Source organism: Odontesthes bonariensis, chromosome 3 (assembly GCF_027942865.1).
Source record: "Odontesthes bonariensis isolate fOdoBon6 chromosome 3, fOdoBon6.hap1, whole genome shotgun sequence".
Lineage (NCBI taxonomy): Eukaryota > Metazoa > Chordata > Actinopteri > Atheriniformes > Atherinopsidae > Odontesthes > Odontesthes bonariensis.
In genome coordinates, this window is record NC_134508.1 from 39,027,498 (window position 1) to 39,050,055 (window position 22,558).

General features: G+C 39.0%; 2 protein-coding genes across 2 annotated transcripts; both read left to right on the forward strand.

Annotated features, from left to right (window-relative positions):
• Window positions 1-14,204: 14,204 nt before the first annotated feature.
• Window positions 14,205-15,275, forward strand: LOC142377017 (odorant receptor 131-2-like). Its single transcript, XM_075460728.1, has 2 exons — window positions 14,205-14,360; window positions 14,493-15,275. The coding sequence occupies exons 1-2, from the start codon at window positions 14,205-14,207 to the stop codon at window positions 15,273-15,275; spliced, it is 939 nt and encodes a 312-aa protein (XP_075316843.1).
• A 4,040-nt stretch (window positions 15,276-19,315) lies between these two features.
• LOC142377018 (odorant receptor 131-2-like) lies at window positions 19,316-20,836 on the forward strand. Its single transcript, XM_075460729.1, has 2 exons — window positions 19,316-19,447; window positions 20,066-20,836. Exons 1-2 carry the CDS (start codon window positions 19,316-19,318, stop codon window positions 20,834-20,836), a joined length of 903 nt encoding a protein of 300 aa, XP_075316844.1.
• The last annotated feature ends 1,722 nt before the right edge of the window (window positions 20,837-22,558 follow it).

Genomic DNA, 22,558 nt, shown 5'->3' on the forward strand with positions numbered 1-22,558 from the left:
ATGTGGGTGACCTGGGTTTGAATCCTGACACCCCTGCATGAAAGGTACTACCTCTGGTAGGGGTCCTTAGGCAAGACGCCCTTACGCTACCTGCCTACCTGGGATAAGAGTGTAAGGATAAGTCGCTTTGGATAAAAGCGTCTGCCAAATGCATAAAAATATAAATATATATATATTTTGGTTTGTGAAAACTTTTTTAAAAAAAAACTGAAAATGATTGTTGCAGGAGAATCCAAAGATTTCTGAGATGGGCTGGGTTACGACTCCTAAAGAGATCCAAAAAATGGACAGTAAATTGCCAACAGTAATGAATCTTTGATTAAAAAAATAAACAAGTTACTGATTACTTCAATTGAAAAACTTGCATATCGCAAACAAGAAATAAGGGTAATGTGAGTACTCTTAACGTGTTCATTTATAACATGTTACATGTATTTTTTGCTGCAGTACTTTCCCCAGAATCAGATCATACTTGAGGCAGTCTGATCACATTAATAACAACACTTTCCCACTTGACTAACATTTATCTCTGTGACGGATACAAAGTACTCCTTTAAAAAAAAAATAAAAAAGAGCAGTCTTGCTGTGTCACAACAGGCTTTAGCTTTGCTATTCGCCTTAATTGAAAGAAGCTTTTCTGTACAACGATGCTGATTTGCTTGTTAGATTTAAAAATCATTCCATAATCACTCCCAAATTTGTAACAGTGCTTTTTGGGGAACCAAGATTAAAAGGGGTTTTAAAAGAGGGATTAAGAGGAGTGGCATCAAAGGTACCACTTGGACCAAATAAAATTTCCATTTTCTTTTAATTAAAACCAAAGAGTTTAATGATATTCACGCTTTGATGTCATTGAGGAATTCTGGTAGTGGCTGGATGGAGTAAGAGACTATTTCACTATAAAGGGATGTAATTTAACAGTCACCTGCATAGCAGTGGGAAGATATCCTATGTTTCCTCAAAATAGAGCCCACAAGAAGTGGATAGAGGATAGTTCAAATCTGTCTTGCACACCAGAGTAAATTGTCATCCACTTATCCGAGGTCAGGTAGGGAAGGCAAAGGTTCAGGAGAGAAACCCAGACATCCCTCTTCCCAGCGACACTCTCCTGCTGTTCCTGGGGGATTCTGAGGCGTTCCCAGGCCAGAAGGGATAAACCCTCCAGTAAGTTCTGGGTCTGCACAGACAGGGGCCTCCACCAGACATTCCCGGGACACCCTCACTACTCGTTTGGGCTTACCAGGTCAGGGAGGCTGTTTCTCCCAATCCTATCTCTCCAGGTCACTCGATCATTGCCAACATGGGGCATTGAAATTCCCCAGAAGAACAATGGAATCCCCAGGTGACATCCAGTCCAGGACGCCACCTCCACACTCACAACAGTCAGAACCTTTCCTCCTGCAACTTACAGCCACAGTGAGGTGACCCTCTTGGTCACCGGGGAGAACTCTTACACGGAGGCGCTAAGCTGGAGGCTTGTGAGTATCCCCACACTCACCTCTCTCCATGGGCAACTCCAGAGGATGAGAGTGTCCAACCCCTCTCCAGGAGTTTGGTTCCAGAGCCAACGCTGTGTGTGGAGGTAAGCCTATCTAGTTGGTACCGCTCCAACTCACACACCAGCTCAGGCTCTTTCCCTGGCAGCAAAGTGACATTCCACATCCCTCGAGTCAGTTGGCGACACAGGGATCGGCACACTCAGGCTCCCACCTTTGCCTGCCACCAATCTCACTCTGCAACCAACCTCGAATTTCCTCCCTGTGAGTGTTGGGCCAATGTGGAGGGGGCTTCCTGACTCTTATTCTGAGCCAAAGCTGGCCCCCCCACATGAAAAATTTTTTTTTAATTTTTTTTCTATGCACATATAATATTATTGTTCTTATTAACTTGTGCATCTCTTTCTCAGCGGGTATCCCTGGTCTGGTGTTATGGTGTTTCTTGTCTCGCCTGAAGTAAAGTTTTGATGCAATCTGTTGGTTTCCTTAGATAAGCTACTCTCTTTGAATTGGTTTTGTATATATGAATTGGACTAATTTGAAATTTAATAAATTGGATTTGATTAGATTATGATTAGGTTACAATTAATTTAATTCTAATTGGCTTGAAATAGATTGTATCTTTGAAGTGCCTTAAAGGATAAGACCGTTTTTTTGACATTGGGCCCTTGATTTCACATTATAACATGATGTTCTACTCACCCCTGCTTGTTGTTGGTCATTTGGAGCTGTTCAGAAGATATTCGAGAGGCGTCTGGCTGCTCTCTTGAGATATTCGGCCATGAAACGGTTTCCTATGGGCAAGTTTATACAGGCACAAACTATGCTGTTTATAATTTATTAATTACTGTACACTAGCACTGATAACGTGGAGGTGCGTCGCTTACTTAAAAAAATCCGGGTTACTAATTTTGAATTTTAGCCGAATGAATAAATAGGCAGCAGGTCTGTGGGCTGTCTGTGGTAGTAGCACGACGATGACGTCAGTAACACCCACTTTACGACAAAAATTCAAAATTACAGTAACCCGGATTTTTTTAAGTAAGCGATGCACCTCCACGTTATCAGTGCTAGTGTAGAGTAATTAATAAATTATAAACAGCATATTTTGTGCCTGTATAAACTTGCCCATAGGAAACCGTTTCATGGCCGAATATCTCAAGAGAGCAGCCAGACGCCTCTCGAATATCTTCGGAACAGCTCCAAATGACCAACAACAAGCAGGGGTGAGTAGAACATCATGTTATAATGTGAAATCAAGGGCCCAATGTCAAAAAACCGGTCTTATCCTTTAAGATTACTTTTATTGTGATTTGGCGCAATATAAATAAAACTGAACTGAATTGAATAACATTAATTTTTGGACAGTGGGAGGAAGACAAAGAGAGGCCATGCATGCATGAAGAGAACATGCAAAGTCCACACAGAAAGGCTCTTGCCACGATTTGATACAGGAACCTTATTTCTGGGTTCTGTTAGTGCTAATCACCACACCACTGTGCTGCCACCTTTGCAAAAGCACATGTTCAAAAACTTTTATAGTTGTGAACTTATTCTGAGTTTTCAGTCCAACAAATGTGATTCTATAGTGATTTTTGTCCTCACACCCATGTTGCATGAATTAAAAAACAAAATTGATAAACTAAGTAGGCTGCTATGCTGACAGCCTCAGATATATATATTTCTGGTTAACCCATATATTTGTGGCCTTCAAACAGCCTCCGAGAAGTCAGATTAAGTTTATGATATTTGAGCAATGATAATTGCTTTATTTTGGTGCTCTGCCACTATGCAACACCTGTTACTGATAAAACAGTCGAAGAGATCATCCGCAGTCTGAGTTCATCAATGTGCTGCCTTGATGAGTTGCCCACCAGATTTCTTAAGTCTGTGCTGAGCAGTTTGTTACCACAACTTGCTCATCTGATCAAGGTGACAAATGACATCCGCCTGAACAAAGATGGAAGTAAAGTCACAGTCTTAGTGCTGTTGGACCTGAGTGCTGCCTTTGACACTGTTGATCATGCGATCTTATTACAGAGGTTAGAAGACTGGTCTCTGGTAGTGCTTTAAACTGGTTCAAGTCCTATCTCGAGGACAGGAAATATTTTGTTGAAATCGGTAACTGTGTCTCAGAATGAGTATGACCTGTGGGGTTGCCCAGGAGTCAATCCTGGGACCCCTATTGTTCAATCTGTACATGCTTCCATTAGGCCAGCTAATATGCAGCTATAATGTGTCCTACCACAACTATGCAGATGACATTCTAGATCCACGTGTCACTGACGGAAGAACATGCAACTCAGACAAAACTGAAATCATTGTCTGTGGCCCACAGAAACAAAAGCCGCTTTCGGACAGAGCCGTTCTAAGAACACAGTTATAAGAACTGTCCTACTCGAATTTCGTTCTGATAACTGTCCTTCCCCAGCTGAACTGTTTCAGTCTGCATTCGCACATGAGTCGGGACCAGGTTGGGTTTGACTGGACCGTCTGCGTCAGTGACGTGTTACTTTAGCCGTTTAGCGCCACATTCACCGCCAAAGCAAAACAAAACAAAACCCGGTAAAAGTAAGGAGAGAAGAAAAAACACCACAAAGAAGCTAATATGGAGAGCTAGGAGGCCACTGTGTTCATGGTCTGCATGATGGTGATATTAATCATGGACGATCACATCGGGCGTCTAACATCGAGGCTGGAAGAGCTCACAGAGAGAGTCAAGAGACGAAGGATCGAGCGCAGGTGATACTTTTTCATTTCATGAAGGAAGAAAGGAGAGCAGAGTATCGCAGACAAAGGAGACAACGTGTAAGTTTAACTTATTAAACACCCGCCGGTTCTGTCTGTGTCGAATGAGGAAACATTTCAGCCGTGACAGTATGACATGGGGCGTAGCTACTGACCACCACACACCTCCGTCAGATGTGTTCCTATAGAACCCTGAAAAGACCCAGCCTCGGAGAAGGAGCTGAAACGGTTATAGGAACTAAGGGAGATGGTCCCGAGTTCCTGTATGTCCGAATGCGGGAGAAAACGGCCCCGTGGATTAAAAGGTTATAGGAACTGCCAAAGGTTCCTACAGTCCGAAAGCGGCTAAAGAGAAAGTGTTATCAGTCACCTTGAGACTCTCTCTCTAAAACCTAATAATCAAGTTATAAATCTAGGGGTAATATTGGACTTAGACCTGAACTTTAACAGCCACATTAAATCGATAACACCAGCAGCTTTTTACTATCTAAAAAACATTGCCAGAATCAAAGGAATAGTGTCTAAACCAGACTTAGAAAGACTAATCCATGCGTTTGTCTCCAGCAGGTTAGACTACTGTAACGGCCTGCTCCTTTTCTAACAGGCTCATCTAGCTCCACTGTCACAAGGACCGATTCAGGAAATCCTTCCTACCAGCAGTCATCACCATCTTCAACACCTCCCCTCTGGCTGGAAGAGAACTTCAACCTCAATAGGCTTGAAGTCTCTAAAAAAAAATTAAAAATTAAAAAAAATTAAAAATACTGTAGATTTGTACTTAGCGAATGTTTATTCTCTATTTTTATTTATTTTATTTTATTTTATTTTATATTTATTTTATTCTATTCTATTGGCTTGTTTTTACTATTTTAATTGTTTTTCATATCTTTACTGAATGCTGCTGCAACAAAACAATTTCCCAAATTGGGATCAATAAAGTATCTATCTGTCTATCTATCTATCTATCTATCTATCTATCTATCTATCTATCTATCTAAACAGGCTGTAAGACAGCTGCAGTACATCCAAAACACTGCTGCTTGAGTCCTGACTAGAACCAGGAAATATGACCATTAGTCCAGTGCTCAGGTCTCTGCACTGTCTTCCTGTCACTCAGAGAATAGACTTTAAAACAGCTCTGCTTGTGTACAAGTCTCTTCATGGTCAAGTGCCAAAGTATATCTCTGACCTATTAGAGCCATATGAACCAACTCGGGCTCTGAGAAGCTCAGGGAGGGGTCTCCTGCTGGTGCCCAGAGTCAGGACTAAACAAGGTGAGGCTGCGCTTCAGTTTTATGCTCCTAAAATCTGGAACAGTCTTCCAGAAGATGTGAGACAGGCCTCAAGTCTGACAATATGCAAATCCATTCTGAAAACAGTTCTTTTTAGCTGTGCATATGACACCTGAAAGTATTTTATCTGCAGTCTTCACTTTTAATTTAATCAATTAATGATTTTTTTTATGTTTTCTTTAATTATTTTATTTGCCTTCTTATTATTTTATAGCACTTTGAATTGCCTTGTGTCTGCATTGTGCTCTACAAATAAAATTGCTTTGCCGTCTGTAGCGTTATCGGGCATTTGCATCAAATATAAGGATTTATAAGACGTTTTCACTGTCTCAAATAAACCTTTAAAACCTCGAATTTAGGGCACCACCTACCTATAATTTACTTTAATTACAGTCAGGTAGGAAAACTGTTGAAATATTACGATCCTGGTATGTTAAATTAATAATCAGTTAATAATCAATTAATAATCAGTCTCATATCTCGCTACTTTCGTGAAGTTCTCGTTTGGTTGGACAAACATTACGTAAAGAAAGCATACGACACAATCTGTGATTATAACATATATATATAGATATATGAACTATTTATTAAAATGATATGACCAAAACATGAACCTTTAAAACAAACAGGAGATGCATTGAATATGGGTGATTATATGAAACACTTAGTGAATGGAAAATAAAATATGGGGAATGGGGAGATACTGGATGTATTCAAATAGTTTAGGTTGGCTGACTATTTGACGCTAAATACTGACATTTCGGATTAATTTATCATTCTGTGAAAGCCTCGAGACATCCATCAAACCCACTTTAAGGTGAAAACGGGTCGGTCTTACTGTGCTGAAGTTCTGCTTAGTCAGCTCGGAACACGGCAGCGGCCACGCGGGGTCCGAGGGGATTTCTCTTCCGCTCTCTGGGCCTTCCTGGTTGTGGTGGCTGACTTTAGCGGACTTCTCAGTTGCTTCTTTCACTGGGAAACGGGAACGATGGTGCCGAGGGCTGTGGTTAGATGATCGAATCTTTCGAGTGTCAGTTGGTCCGTTGCTTCTCTGATGAAGTGAACTTAAGTTCACAGAAGATTAATAAAAGGTTGCTTGGAGTTGGCTTTCTGGGTAGGAAAACTTCATCCTGTTCTTATCTTTGTTCGGGTCTTTCTTTCTCGTCTCCGGGGTCTCACTGGGTTCTGGAGGGCTTCCTCCGGTCGTCCTCTGCATCGCTCATCCTCTGTCTTTCCGCCCTCTCCTGAGATTATGGGAAAACTCCCAAACTCTGGTGAGCTCTTCTCTTCTGCTCAAACCATCTCCAAATCTCTCTGAGCAACTGTTCTCTGCTCAAATCTCCTTCTGAAACTCTGGGTTGGAACTCTTCTGGAACAAGTGGCATGAAGCCAGAAACAAGACGCCTGAAGCGAGAGCCAGAAAACGAGAGAACGAGAGAGAGCGAGAGCGAGAGACCTGTGTTTTTCGCGGGCTCCGGGTTTTGACTCTCGGAGGCGGGGCGTGACGTAAGCTTACACTACTCTTTCAGCCAATGATATGCTTGAACTGTGTGCATGTCTGCCTGGGTGTCTGTGTAAGGTGATCTGTGCTATATGGGGATTTCTGGATGAGACAAAGAAACGCTTATTTCTCCATTACTCCGTCTCATAGAACATTTGTCTCGGTGATTCTGAAAACACTACATCTTTTTAAGATATGCAGATGAAAGATATAACATAGACTTGCAATATAAAGACATCAAAATAACACACAACGTAATTGATGATTATGACTTTCAAAATTCAGATGAATATCTATGAAATCGTGACATATGAATAGTGAACCACACAATGTTCATTTTCTGTGTTAACAATGGGGATACCAAACAAATACCAAATAGATACCGAAGGGACATCGTTAGAAGTTAATAGCTGCATATATCTTGTCCATTTTACTGAGTCCTCTGGGATTTAAATGTTCAACTAATCAACACTGCAGACCACTAGGGGGCAATGTGGTTCCATCAGGCAGGTTGGGCATTTTCAACCAAGATCAGTTCTTTGTCAATATTTAAGCCAGAATTGTACAAATTGTCTCTATATGCGTCTTGTGATCAAGCTGGAAACCTGAAAGAAATTGTATACGGTTATCAAACACATTTAATATAGTTTTAAGATTCGACTAAAAGTGAGTCTTAGTGAAGTCTTCTCAGTTTGTGTGTAGCCATCTGGTCTCTTTTTCTGGTGGGAGAGGGTGTTAACATGTCAATTCGATTCATGGTGAAGATAAGATAGTGAGGTCTCCAACATCTCCAACAGAAAGGTCCTTTGTTCATTCGAGTTTTCCAATTTTTATGGCAAGTGTCTGTTTCTTATTTTTCACTCCAAAAAGCTTTTAAGAAGGTAGAAGGTGAACGTAAATTAGGCAGTTTCTGTCTCTTTTTCCTTTGTGGAAAGAAAATGAAGATCTGGTTTATATCCACATACGTAAACATCCCCCACAGGAATGTTGGTTTTGTCAAAGTTTGAAAAACTCTTAATCCACACGGCACTGTGACTGCTACACGTCCCTAAACCAGTCATAACGCACCTGTGTTTCTACAGTGGATCTGTTACATCAAACCAAACACTACATATAATCTGAAACTTTGCTGATAAATGTCTCTAAATCCTGTGCATTTTGGCTTTAAAAACTACGGGCATGTTATTTTCAAGTCTTCTTTGATGTGAAGTAATCTTAATTCTTTTTTTTTTTGGAAATATTTTTTTCTTTATTAAGGCTTTAAGGATACATACATTAAAGGATATTAATCATACATTTCTCCTTTCAGTGTTTACACAGTCAGTCCCCTTGCCAAAACTAAAATAGGTAAATAAAACTAATATAAATACATTATTTATGGCAGATGAGACTCAAAAATATCAACATTGTGTTCCCTAAAAACTTTTTTTTTCCAAATGCAAAAGGAAATAAATAAAAAACAAAATGAACATAAGGGGAAGTTTCACTGTATTCCTTACAAAATAATTATGAAAAATATACTACAATAATATAATACTAATATATTACAAGAAGATGCCTCAAGCAAAATCTGATCTTAAACCCACTTGTTCAACATACTCAGTCCATCTATGCCATATCCTAGAAAAATCTCCTGGCTTTATTTTGAGAGAGTAGGTCAACTTTTCCATTATGTATATGTCATGAATTAGATCCAACCATTGTAGGTGGGTTTCGCTTTAACCATCTTCTGGATATTGTGTTTTTGGTTGCTACTAGCAGAATAAGTAACAGCTTTTTATCCCAGTAATCCCAGACATCCATGGAAATATTTCCCAAGTATAAAGTCTCAAAACTATAAGGAATGTCTACATCAAATATCTTGTTCAGGTGACCGTGAACGTCCCTCCAGTATGGTGTTATCATTAGGCAATCCCAGAAAATATGAAAATGATTGGCCTCCCTTGCCCCACAGGCCCTCCAGCAGCCAGTGCTTGATAGTTGTGTATGCTGCTGTAGTGGTGTTATAAAAAATCTGGATATGTTTTTCCAACTATATTCACGCCATGTGTTCGAGCATGTTGTTCCCCATTGTAATCTCCAAAGATTTCCCCATTCTTCTTCAGATATTGTAAGATTACCTTCCTTTTCCCATTTATGTTTAATGTACACAGTGTTGTCTGGGCTAGCTTGACGTAATGCATGATAAAGTTTAGATACAACCTTCTTGCAAGTTCCTGAACTAATTGTCACATGGAACACCTCTAAGATACCTGTCTTTTGCCCCTCTAGTGCTCTAGCTATATTCTCCTGGAAATAACGTCTTAGTTGGATGTATCTGTAGAAATCTTGAGGTTGTAATGCATTCTCTTGCTGCAGAAGCTCAAAGCTTTTAAGTGTGCCTTTGTTTACAAAAGTGTGGTAGGTGGTAAGCCCTGCTTTAGTCCAGGTCTTAAAATTAGAATCCAAAGTGTTAGGGGAGAAATCTGTGTCATAGGCACACCAGCGTAGTATTTTTAAGCTATGTTCCAAATCACAGAGTTTTCTTACTTTCTGCCATGCTCTCAATGTAGTATTAATCCATGGGTTGTTTTTTCCAATCATGTTGTTCATTAATTTAATGTCTGCTGTTACGGCTGCTAAAGGAATCTGGCTCATATTGCTCTCTATATCTTTCCATCTTGCGGAATATGATGAGTTGCTCCAGCACAGTGAAGGTCTTAACTGGGCTGCAAAATGATATTCCCGCAGACAAGGAAGGCCAAGACCACCATAATCTTTATGCAGTTGGAGAGTTTTTTACCTAATTTCTACCTTGCCACAGAAATCTTGATATCATTTTGTCCCATTCCATAAACTGTTTTATGGGTATGTCCACTGGAAGACTCTGGAAGAGGTATAGTAGCCTTGGTAGCACATTCATTCTTATAGATTCTACCCTTGAATAGAGACCAAGGAAGGGAATATTGCTCCATCTCTGCATATCAGCTTTAATGTTGTCATATAGTGGTCCATAATTCAAACAGGTTAGTTTTGTAATATCTTTTGGGAGATTTACTCCAAGATATCTTATATGGTCTGCCTCCCACCTTAATTTGTACTTTCCTACTAAGGAGCTGGAAGGGTCGAAATTAAATGTTAGCACTTGGGTCTTCTGAACGTTTAGTTTATAACCAGAGAGAGCACCGTAATTCTCTAATTCAGTTATTAGTTTAGGAAATGTCAGATTGGGCTTTGTTATGTAAACTAAAACGTCATCTGCAAAAAGTGCAAGTTTGTGTTCCTCATTATGTATAGTTATTCCTTTGATGTCGCCATTCTGTCGTATCCACTGACTCAGGGGTTCGATAAATAATACAAAAAGCATAGGTGAGGCTGGACAACCCTGCCTTGTTCCTCGTTCCAGAGTAAATGATTTTGAGAGAGCTCCATTTACCTTATTCCTGGCAGTGGGCTTATCATATAAGGCTTTGAAAGTATTAATGATTGAGTTATGGAATCCAAATTTTGCTAAAACTTTGTACAGGAAGGACAGCCTGACAGAGTCATGCGCCTTCTCTGCATCCAGGCTTACCAACATTGCTTCTGTATCTTTTTGTATGATATGATTAATGATGTGAAGTGTTCTTCTCACACTGTCCTGAGTTTGCCTTTGCCTTATAAAACCAGTCTGGTCGGTGTGAATTAACAATGGTAAAATGTTGTCAATTCTGTGTGCCAGTATAGATGTAAATAATTTGTAGTCTATGTTTAATACGCTAATAGGACAGAAATTATCACACTACAACATGTCTTTCCCTTCCTTGGGGATTAATGAAATTGTTGCCTCTTTCCAAGAGGGTGGAATTTTGTTTTCCCTTAAGACCCAGTTGAAAGTATCCAATAGTATAGGAGCTAATTTTTCTCTTAACGATTTGTACCATTCCCCAGTAAAACCGTCTGGGCCTGGTGATTTGTTTGCTTTTAACCTTGAGATGGCTGCATTTATCTTATCGGTTTTTATGCTGCTGATAATTGTTCATTTTGTTCTGCAGAGACAGAGGGGAGGTCAAGTGAGGCCAAGAATGTATCAATATGTAAAAAATTGTCAATATGTTGCTGAGAATATAACTTTTGGTAGAACTTTTCCGAACACTGCTGGATTTTCCCTAGTCCATGTTCGATTTCCCCAGAGTCAGGATTTCGAATCTTAGAAATTGTATTGTCTGCTTGCTACTTTTTCAATTTGTATGCCAGTAGTTTCATTGCCTTCCCTCAAGCCTCATAATAACGTTGTTTTAGAAATAGAAGCTTATTTTGTATTTCTTGTGTACTCATTTCCTCTATCTCCCTCTTAACCGCTTTGATTTTTTGTTTTTCACCTTCATCTGAGGTAGTACTGTGGACTGTGTAAATGTTTTAGTTTATTCTCCAACTCTTGCCGCTTTTGGCGCCTATTTTTTTGTAGGAAAGAGGAGATGGCAATGATTTTACCCCTCATAACAGCCTTGAGTGAGTCCCAGAGGATACCAGGTGTCACCTCCCCATTATCATTTAAATCCATAAACATGTCAATTTCTGCTAATAAACAATTCTTCATATCTGGATTGTTCAGTATATTTGAGTTCAATCTCCATAGTGTAGATCTTTTTTTCCGTATTCAAAGACATGTGGATAAACACAGGGCTTTGGTCAGAAAGAGTTATTGGGCCTATGTTGCACCTCTCAATTTTGTGTAGATCTCTACTGAAAGTAAAGAAATAATCTATCCTGGTGTATACTGAATGTGGAGCGGAATAGTAAGTATAATCTCGGAATCTCGGGTAGTAGGATGTAATTCTCTCCATATATGTCCAATACCAAATTCCTTCATCAAGCCCATCGTTCTTCTACTTACAGGTTTTGTCTCAGACTTGCCATTTGAAACGTCTAGTGTTGGGTGGAGATGTATGTTAAAGTCCCCCGCACAAATGACCACCCCTTGCGCTTTAGTTGTCATCAAATCAAACATTTTCCCGTAAAACATCCATCCACTGCCTGGAGGAGCATAAACATTGAGTAGAGTTACTATTGACCCTTCTAATTGACCTGTAATCAACAAATACCTGCCCTCTGTGTCTGTGATTTCTGACATATGTTCATAATTCACACCTCTTGCTATCAATATAGCTACTCCTCTTTTATGTCCTGACCTATCGGATGAAGCAAAAACATATTTGAAACCCATTCTGTTAAGTTTGGCATGCTCAGTGGTATTGAGGTGAGTTTCTTGCAGATAGGCTACTTGAACCTTATCTTTTTTAAGCTGTGTTAATATTTTCTCTCTTTTTACTGGGTCATTCAAACCATGAACCGTGGCTACTTTTATGTTCTGCATTAAGGCTGATATCGATGATCATGTCCTACATTTAAGTGAAAAACGACCCCTGCGCAGTATAGAACAACTGCAAACACACAATATAAATAATGAACAGAAAAAAATAAAAAATGAGAAAAATCTTCCACGTCATGAGTCTTGCTGAAGACCCTCCACCAGGTGGAGATAGGTGGATTTGGGGGATGGCCTCCCTCTCGGTAAGTGGGAGGGCCCTCTGAAGTGTCCACAAAAAGTTCCATGTCCATTTGTATTCCCGAGCATAGGTCCTATAATATTATCACTTTACAGCTAAGGTTAGAACCAGTGATCTTTTATGAACCACACACAAGCAGAACTCACCATTTTGGAGGGGATTAAGTCTTTACTACGTGCTACTAACCACTGCCCCCGTTTTGGGGGGGTTCATCTCTTCGGAAAGCTTGTAAACGCTCTTTGTGGTATTCCAGCGCTGGCGTTTTTCCCTCGTCGGCGGGCTCTCCCGCTTCTCTGCCAGGTCAATTTTCTGAGGCGCTCCATCATCATCTCTGGCCGATTGACAGGGGCGGTGATGTCGAAATCTCCTGTTGCCTCCACGGCCGATTCGTAGATCATCTCTCCTTCCTGGTATCACACTTTTAGTCGGGCAGGGAACAGCGTGTTAAACTTAATGTTGTGATCCTTGAGAATCTTCCCAACCTCCACGTATTCTTTTCGTTTTTGCAGGATCCTCGGAGGGTAATCATTGTCCACGTTGATTCGGTTTGTGTCCAAAATCAAGCCCTTATTTTGCCATGCTTTCCTGAGAACCATCTCTTTGGTACGGAGGCTGGCAAATTTGACAACGATAGATCTTGGTTTAGCAGTAGGTGGGGGCTGGTCTCCTAGCGAGCGATGAGTTCTCTCAATGTCAAGAGCTGTATCACCAACGTCAAGATTATCCCTCACCAACTGTTGCACAAATTCAATCACTGATGGACTGTCCTTTTCAGCCCCCTCCGGGATCCCGTATAGTCGAATGTTTTCGCGTTGTGAGCGGCTCTCCTGGTCGGTTAGCCTCGCCTCCATCTGAGCATGAAGCTTTAGCATTTCAGACATAATGGCCTCGACATTTTGTATTCTTTCTTCTGCCTTTTCGATTCGACCCTCTGCCTCTTCCAGTTTAGTGTTAGTTATTGCTATTTCCTCTTTGATTTCGTCCATTTGTGATTTGTTATCTTGTCGAAATTGTCTTAGCTCTCGTAGTATCAGATTCAAATTAGCCATGGGCTCCCCGTCAGGATTAGCAATATTTTGAATCTCTGTTTGCCTTTGAGCTTTAGGTTCTTTGGAGTCCTTTTTACCCTTAGGTGACATCTTTGCCCCTTAATAAGTTTTCTTATTTTTCCTGTTTGATATTCGATGATTGAGGGCTTAAAAATATAAATTTGCTTGGGAGCTACTTCTTTGTGCTGCCATCCGTGTCATGGCTGCGTAATCTTAATTCTTAATGATATATATTTTTTGCTCAGGTTCATTTTGTCACACAGAAATTTATTGGGGAAATATGATCAGAGGTGCAATACTAAAAAAATCTGTCACGACTCGATGACCTAATTCCCTTCAGAAAACTGAATAATAAGAAGGCATCAAGTTGCTCTCTATATAAACACATCAGCCATACTTCACTCATTTTCTGACTAGTCAGTGGAGTCTGAAGGGATCTTCCTGAGGTAGGAAAACCTTTCCACATGGAAGCTATGACACAATCTTAGTGCTTTTTCTGTTATTCTTTTTAATGAGAATGTAATGTTTAAGAACAGAGGTTTTCTACAATTTTTAAAATAACAAGTGTTTTTTGAACGAAGATTTGCTCCATGAATTCCTCATCTTATGACTACAACGTGTCGAGCAGTGTGGGCTATCGAGACTCTGCGAGCACAGCTGTGGCCAAAAATGTGATGGTCCTGGCTCTTGGTCTCACTATTAACTACATCAACGGCACACTGATTCACACTTTCAGAAAACACCAGGTAAGAATTTATTGTAATTCTTCATGTTGTTAATAAATCTGCATTGTAGTGAAACTAATAAACATCATGTGTAGTCAATGGATTAAACCAAATGGATTAATTAAAGAAAAAGTGTTTTCCTTCCTCTTTCAGGTATTTTACGTGAATCCTCGTTACATCCTGTTCATCCATCTGGTGTTGAACGATATGATCCAGCTCACTGCAGCTATCAGCCTGTTTGTCTTAAGTTATGTTTTCTATAAGATCAATGCTTCCCTCTGCTGCTTCATTATTACCTTTACTGTCTTCACCACCCTTAACACTCCGTTAAATTTAGCTGTGATGGCAGTAGAGTGTTACATAGCTGTTTGTTTACCTCTGCGACACCCTCAGCTCTGTACCATTAAAAGAACATATATATTGATCGGCTGTATTTGGGCTTTTAGTGCAGTGTCCATTTTAACAGACGTCTTTGTTATTCTTGCAACAGAGCCTACACGCTTATTTTATTCTACAATATTTTGTGAGAGGGATAACCTGTTCAGACACCCAATAAGTTTAGAAAAGAGAGATGTTTCTTACCTAATTTATCTAAGTGCAGTTTGGCTCACCCTCATCTACACCTACTTCAGGATCTTCTTTGCTGCCAAAGCTGCTAATTCAGTAGATGGAAATATAAAGAAAGCCAGGAACACAGTCCTGCTTCATGGTTTCCAGCTAATGTTGAGTATGCAAACTTTTCTAGGTCACATTTTAAACAACACTTTCAGGAAATGGTTCCCCAAACATTACATACAAGTACTCTTTGTTTGGTACATCATCATTCAGATTCTCCCCAGGTTTGTCAGTCCAGTTGTGTACGGGCTACGAGACAAGACATTTAAACAGTACTTTAAAAAGTATCTGCTGTGTACCATGAGAAAAGGAGTACCATAGCTTTCAGTTAAATGTATGCTACTATAAAAAATATGAAAGCAATGTTTCTAATCTGAAATAACCTGAATGAAACGGAACAGTAAAAATGACACAGTGATTCCTTAATTTACTTTCATTCTATTGCAGATGATATTAACCTAAATATGTCATTTTTTAAGTATAATAGGAAGAAGACCTCCTGTCGACAACTGCGTAAGGAAATTCACTTAGTTGTTAAAAACAATGGGCCTCATGCAAGAACATAATTCGTATTTTTATTCTAAAATTCTCACTTATTTAAGAAGGTCTCGTACGAACACACCATGTCAGATTCAATAAATGCTCTTAACTTCGGAAAAAGTGTGTAAACGACCTGCGTAAACGATGAATGGACAGTGAATTTGTATACTCCATGCCCAAAATAATATCATATAAGGCTACGCTTCCTATCTCCTGTGCCAGGAAGTGTTGAGTCATGAGAATGGCAACGAGGCGCAAAAAGAACAACTTTATGGGCTCTGAGATTGACGTTCTGCTTCCAGAGGTCCAAAAAGGAAAATCTGTCATTTTTAGCAGTGTCAGCAGTGGAATTACGGGACCTGCTAAAGCGAAGAATTGGGAAGTAATTATGAGTTCTGTTAATTCCGTGTCACCTGTAGATCGTAATATCACCAAAATAAAGAAGAAATGGTTAAGTCACTCGTACGCACGACTTAAGAACAAATCTGTGCGTACAACCGGTTGTTGCACAAGGACCAATGTTTCCCAAAGAAAGATTGTAATGGATTTGGATATTTCTTCATCTCCCATGCATGATGTCATAAAACAATTCAATCTTTTATTTATGGCCTTTGCAAAGCTCATTTACACTTCTGTGATGGAAGCATCAATAGAGAAAGAGACAATGATAATTTTAGAGGAACATGGTGAAGAGGAGGGTGCGGTCACATGAGGCCCGCCAGCAGTTCTGATCTATCCTCAACAGTGGATGCGTGAGGGATTTTGAAACAACTCTAAAGTGTTTCACAACTAAAATTGGACATTATAAAAAGTGAAAAGCTTCTTTGCTCGTTGTCTACAATGCAAGAACATTTTTTAACTTTTGTAAAAAGGAATGGAAACATCACAAAGTGGTAAAAGCTTTACTGCTCTACTCTTTTTTTTTAATGTACGGTTCATGAACATAAAAAATATCTTGAGTTCATAGTGTTTTTGAAAAAAGTAAAGTCTAAGCAAATGTAAGAATTACATTTTTTTCTACTACTCCGTTTTTCTGATTGAATGTTGTAGATGGACAAGAGTTGAGTGAAAATAGATATTGATAGTATTTAGTGTACTGGTGCAATGAGGACACCGAACTTAGATTTTTTTGTCTTATTTAGCACCACAGGTACAATAGTTTGCATGTTCCCTGAATTAGAAACTGAAACAGCTTTTTAATCACTCTCATCTTGTTACTTTAGCACAGACTGCTGGCTTCTGATGTGGAATACATGTTCATCCCTGAAAACATCCCTTCTTGCACACTTCATCCTTAGAAATAACCTTCATGTTATATTTCTGTCCTCTACTTACTAGACTGTGGTAATTTATATTTTAGAACAACTAGAAATGAACAAGAACAACATTAACGTGTAATTAATGAGGCAACATTGAGAATGGTGGAAATAAAGAGTGCAACAAACAGATGGGACATCATAAGAAAACTGAACAGATAAAGAAGAGGAGGGTATCAGAAAGATAAGACACAAAGTTCACAGTTTGCCACAGTTCAAAATCATCTTTCATTACACATTGGTGCAGCATTCAGTTAAGCATGTAACTGTTGTCAATGTCATTTGTTCCTATGTTTTACTTTACAATAAAAGTGATAACGAAGATGAATGAAACCTCAGATTGTATGCATCATACATTGATTTTGGTTTGTCAAAGCTTTTTAGAAAAAGTGAAAATGATGCAACTGTTGCAGGAAAATCCTAAGATTTCTCGGCTGGGCTGTGTTAGGACTCCTCTCATCAAAGAGACAAACAATGGCCCTCAAGATGAATGCCGAAAATGAATGCCGACAGTTATGAATTTCATATTTGACAAAGTAAAATGTAACTGATTACTTTGATAGCAGAACTTGCATGTTACATTGCTTGTAACATTACTAGATACAAGAAATAAAGGTAATATAGTCTGAGATGTTTCAACAATGTTAACAAGGTTTTATTTGTGATGGTGGGTTCCAATTTTGCACTTGTATATTCAACAATCACTGTACAGGGCGGTTAGAGTGGGTTGTCTAATAATCAGACAGCTGGAGGGGTGCTGATCTCCTTGCCACAACTGAGGTGCCCTTGAGCAAGGCACCCTTACCCCAATGCTCCCCGTGCATGTGATTGGCTGCCCATTGCTCCAGTGAATGGCATCTGTCTCCATGAGAGTGTCACCATGTGCATGTGTGCTAAACAGGTGACAACCTGGATGGGTCAAATGCGGAGGAGTAATTTCGTGTGTACATGACAATAAAGGAATCTTAAATCTTACACATTTAATCTGGACTCATCACCATACAGTGATGTCACAGATGGTTCCCTTCTGTTTGAAAAGTTCTCACTCTAAGCTAAAAAGAGATCCTTTAAAAGCAGTTCTATGATATAGGGTAGGTCTCTGTTCCGGCTGTGTGAAAAGAAAACTTAAGGGAAATCCCATCCCTTACTTATAAGAACTATGAAAAGTTTATTGCTTTCCAAAAGCACCAAATAATGTGACAGCAACCTAACATGGTAGTCTCCTGTCTCAAGAAACATGCTTCAGACCACTGAATAATAAAAATATTAATGCTGTTCATTTGTGTTGTGCTGATCTACATATTCTACACTCAGGTCTTGTGACTAAAATAAAATTATTTCCATCGAGCATGTAATGTAATAAATTTATTAACTTTTAACCTGAATACCATTGCTCACTCTCATCAGTCTCACACACAACAGCACAGACACACAACCACTTTACACCCCTTAGTCCCATGACCTTTGCACGTAGTGACTATATATTGAGACACGTCGAAGACACCTCACTTACTGTTTGTAACATTATCATATGTGACCAACACCAGGTGAGAGTCTCTTTGTTTTATTCTCTGTGCATAAATAGATGAACTTTTATCTTGTGGCCTATTTGTACTGCTTTGACCTTTTCTCTAAATACCCATTTGTTAATAATTAAGCATATATGCTTAATAAGAATCAAGCAATGTTTACAAAACAATAATGTTTTTGATTAACGCGGTTTCAATCTTGCTACTTTTATTGTTATCAAATGTGAATAACAGCTGTGTTAGGAATTTTCACTCTTATCTTCATCACGTTAAACAGTTTTTTTTAGTTGTTTCTGTTTTGGATATCCACCAAGAACAGCAAAAACTATCACAGTGGATGTTTTTAAATGAAGAATTAGCAAAACACAAAGAGTAATTATGCAAGTATACAACCTGCTTTGGTTAAGGGTACTGATATTCTTCAATCATTAATGCTATCACATATATGTATGCTTCAGTGCCATGAGAAATCAAAGTGCTTTAAACATCTTCCTTGTTACTGTCTATGAACACCTGTTGCAAATCAATACCTCTTCAATGGCAAAAATTAATTACTCTTTTTACTTTACAGTGAAGCAAATTTTGAATGGACAGTTGAAAAAGTAGTAAATTTTATCATCATTTTGCCGATAATAAGCGTGCAAAAAACCGACTGCTGTGTGAAAAATGCTTATTTATGTCACAGAAATAAACGTATTTTCACAACATTTATAAACTTGTTAATTTAAAAAAGAACAAAATAGATTGAAAGGAGCACTGGCATTTATTTAAGAAACTTTCCAGGAATTTGATGTTGATGGCCTTTATAGAAATACACTAAAAAGGACTGTTGTGGGATAAGATTTCACAATGTTAATGTTAAGAGTTGATTACTTAATTACTGATTACCTTTTTTTTCTTCTATTCTAATCTGCCTTTGTTCCTCCCCTGTGTGGCAGACCATGTTAGATGACTCGAGAAGCTCCTGCACGCTGGCATGAATGTCTCAACAACTATCAGTCGGGACTCCCAAGGCATAGCAATACTCAAGAATGTGATTACTGTCGTCCTCACACTCTCTGTCATCTATATAAACAGCACCCTCGTGCACACATTCAGAAAACATCAGGTCTGAATTCTGTCAATCATACAAATCAGTTTTGTTGTGTTCATGCAGTAGTTTGACATTTCTGTCGCTGTGTGTAAGTGAGGAAAACATTTTTCCTGTTGAGGTTGAATATGATACATTTACATAGTCTTTATTTGTTTGTAAGATTAACTTTTTATCTTAGACATTTACAGTTTTAGAATTACAAAGGTTAGAGGTATTTGAAGGGCCATGGCATAACCCACAGCATGCTCCTCCTGCAGTAAGGCAGTGAGGATTGTGAGATCTGTTTGGGATTATTGTACCGTTATAGCAGCTATCCAACTCTCATTTTCATTCAGTGTGTGTGTTGTCCAGCATTTGTTGCGATCTTAGTTAAACAGTTATTCTAACAGTGAAATGGCTGCTAAAAGGGTGGGACGAAAATTGCCGATTGTTGCAAGGTTTAAAGCATCAAAATATTTATAAAGATCTGAATTTCACCTGGCTTTTCCTACATATGTTTTTGAACAAACCATAAAGGCCTGAGACTTTGGTAAAAGTTAAACATAAAATATATTGTTATATATTCATCTGAAATCAGTTAAACAATTTATATCTATGCTTCTTAATTCTTGTACAACCCTGTCCTCCCTTCAGGTTTTCAACATGAACCCACGTTACATCCTCTACATCCATCTGGTAATCAATGATATCATCATGTTAATATTGTTTGTGGTTCTTCAAGTCCTGAGTTACATCTTGTTCACTCTTCATGTGTCATTTTGCCTTGTTATGCTAATGATTGCTATAGTGTCAAGTCTAAATAATCCCTTAACACTTGCTGTTATGGCAGCAGAGTGTTACCTGGCCATATGCTTTCCTCTCCACCACCCCCGGATCTGTACAGTCAAGAAAACTTACATCACGATTGCTGTGATATGGACGCTAAGTTTGCTTACAATCTTACCAGACCTGTTTGTAGTCTTGGCCACAAAACCTATGGAATTTTTTACTACCAGGATTTTTTGCCTGAGAGATCATATTTTCACAAACCCTGAGCTTCAACAGAAACAAGAAGTATCCAACATTTTGTTTTTAGTCTTTGTTTGGGTCAGCCTTTTCTATACATACTTAAGTATCCTTTTCGCTGCACAGGCAGCTTCCGCAAACGGCAAGAAAGCGAGGAATACCGTTCTGCTGCATGGTTTCCAGCTGATGCTGTGTATGCTGAGTTATCTTCACAGTTTAACGATACAAGGTCTGTCAAAATTCTTCCCTAAAGATTCTCTGATTATTCGCTACATAGTTTCAATACTTATTCAGATTTTGCCAAGACTTGTCAGTCCTGTTGTTTATGGTTTAAGAGACAAGACGTTCAGAAAGTATCTGAAAAGTTATTACAAAAGAAATGAAAAGATTCATCCATAGAAAACTCCAAAGAGACCTGACTTGCATGGTCAACAGTCATATGCATGACAAAGAAAAGACTAATCCTGAAAGTCAATCAACTATTTACATAAGAAGATATCTTTTTGATTTTCAAAATGGTTGACAAATAAATTGCTTAGGTTAGCTGAAGAATGAAATAACTATAAACTGCTTCAAATATTATCAAATATAACAAAAATGTGAGTGAGCTTAAAGGCGGGGTAGGGGATCTTTTTCTGGAACATTTTTTTACATATTGCTTGAAATACTCTTCACACCCCCATTGCAACCAATTAATTAAAAGTTTTGACACAAATATGAAAAGTTTTAGTGGCCTCTAGAACGTACAATCTAGGAAAAACAGAATCCAATCATTGTGAACGGACCGTTCACAATGATTGGATTCTGATGCCGTCTATCAAACTGCAATCTGCTCCCCCCCCCCCCCCCTTCTTATTAAACTTATTATTTGTATTGACACCATGTCAGAAAAATTTGATTGAATTCAGTGAAATTTTTTAAGTTATACTGCATTGTTTTCATTCTACATTTCAGTATGTGCTTCTACACCCATTTGGACTTATGAGATTGTACTGTAACCAACACACTCACTAATTCTCCTGTATGGATAGGCATCTACACAGGCTAAATATGTAATGTTTTTCTTATTTACAGGTTTTCATCAATTAAAGTTTTCTTTCCTCAAAGGAGTCCTATTGTTTCTTCTATAGACTAGTGAATGTCAGCATGGCAACATATGGAGCTACGCCTGCGAGCTGGTTCACACAGGCAACTCAAGGTGCTCTGCTGCCTCCCATGTGATCTGTCTCACTCTCTACATGCTCCTTATCAAACACACTCCTCCAATCAGGCCGGGCGGTTTGAGCTGCAAAGCTCTCTGCATCATGCTTGCTCCCACCTACGCTGCTGCCCTTCAATACTGCCTTCTTTTCAGCCCCACCTCCACCCCAGTATCCACCTGTGGATTAAATCATACATTTAAAAAAAATGTAGAAACATTAACACGTGACTGAACTAGAAATTAAACATAAAATGAATGCTTCCTCTTAGAATATTTGAATGTATCTTGAAATAAACTGTATTTCACAGGGTAACAACTGGGGCTTTTTGTGAAACTAAAACTCAAGTTTCATGTTTACTAGTGCGCAATTAATTCACGTTTGTGTCCCCAATACCAACCAACCAACCAACCCCAAACCAAATAAGTATGTGTTTTGTCCCGCTAAGGTGAAACAGCTCAAATTTCAAATGTGTGTTTTAACCCTTACATCTGAGTACAAGCTGAACTATAAAAGGTAAAGTATAAGTTTGGGCTTTTGAGGAAGGGAGAATGGACACTGCTATCAATGAAAGCAGTGTGACTGCTTTGCAACATAAGGCTAGTGTTATGGTGTCTGTTGTCCCCTCTTTCCTGTCCTCTCAAACCCCATCTCGTTGAGGTGAATTGCCCCCTGGTTCTGGTTCTGATGGAGGTTTCACCCTGTTAAAAGGGAGTTTTTTATCTTTCCACAATCACTTTGTGCACGCCCAGGACAGGGGATTGCACAAAGGACATTTTTTATGTACTATGTATGTATTGGACTAGTTTGGAATTCAATGAATTTGATTTGATTGGATTACAATTGTTCTGCGAATTGGATTCTAATTGGTTTGAATTGGATTCAGTCTTTGAAGTGCCTTGAGATGACATGTGTTAAATAA

Excerpts from the sequence above, each read along its gene's own strand:
- LOC142377017 (XM_075460728.1), top strand. The coding sequence starts at position 14,205 with ATGAATTCCTCATCTTATGACTACAACGTGTCGAGCAGTGTGGGCTAT. Across the intron at positions 14,361-14,492 it reads ACACTTTCAGAAAACACCAG|GTATTTTACGTGAATCCTCG; the intron begins GTAAGAATTTAT and ends TTCCTCTTTCAG.
- LOC142377018 (XM_075460729.1), top strand. The coding sequence starts at position 19,316 with ATGAATGTCTCAACAACTATCAGTCGGGACTCCCAAGGCATAGCAATA. Across the intron at positions 19,448-20,065 it reads ACACATTCAGAAAACATCAG|GTTTTCAACATGAACCCACG; the intron begins GTCTGAATTCTG and ends TCCTCCCTTCAG.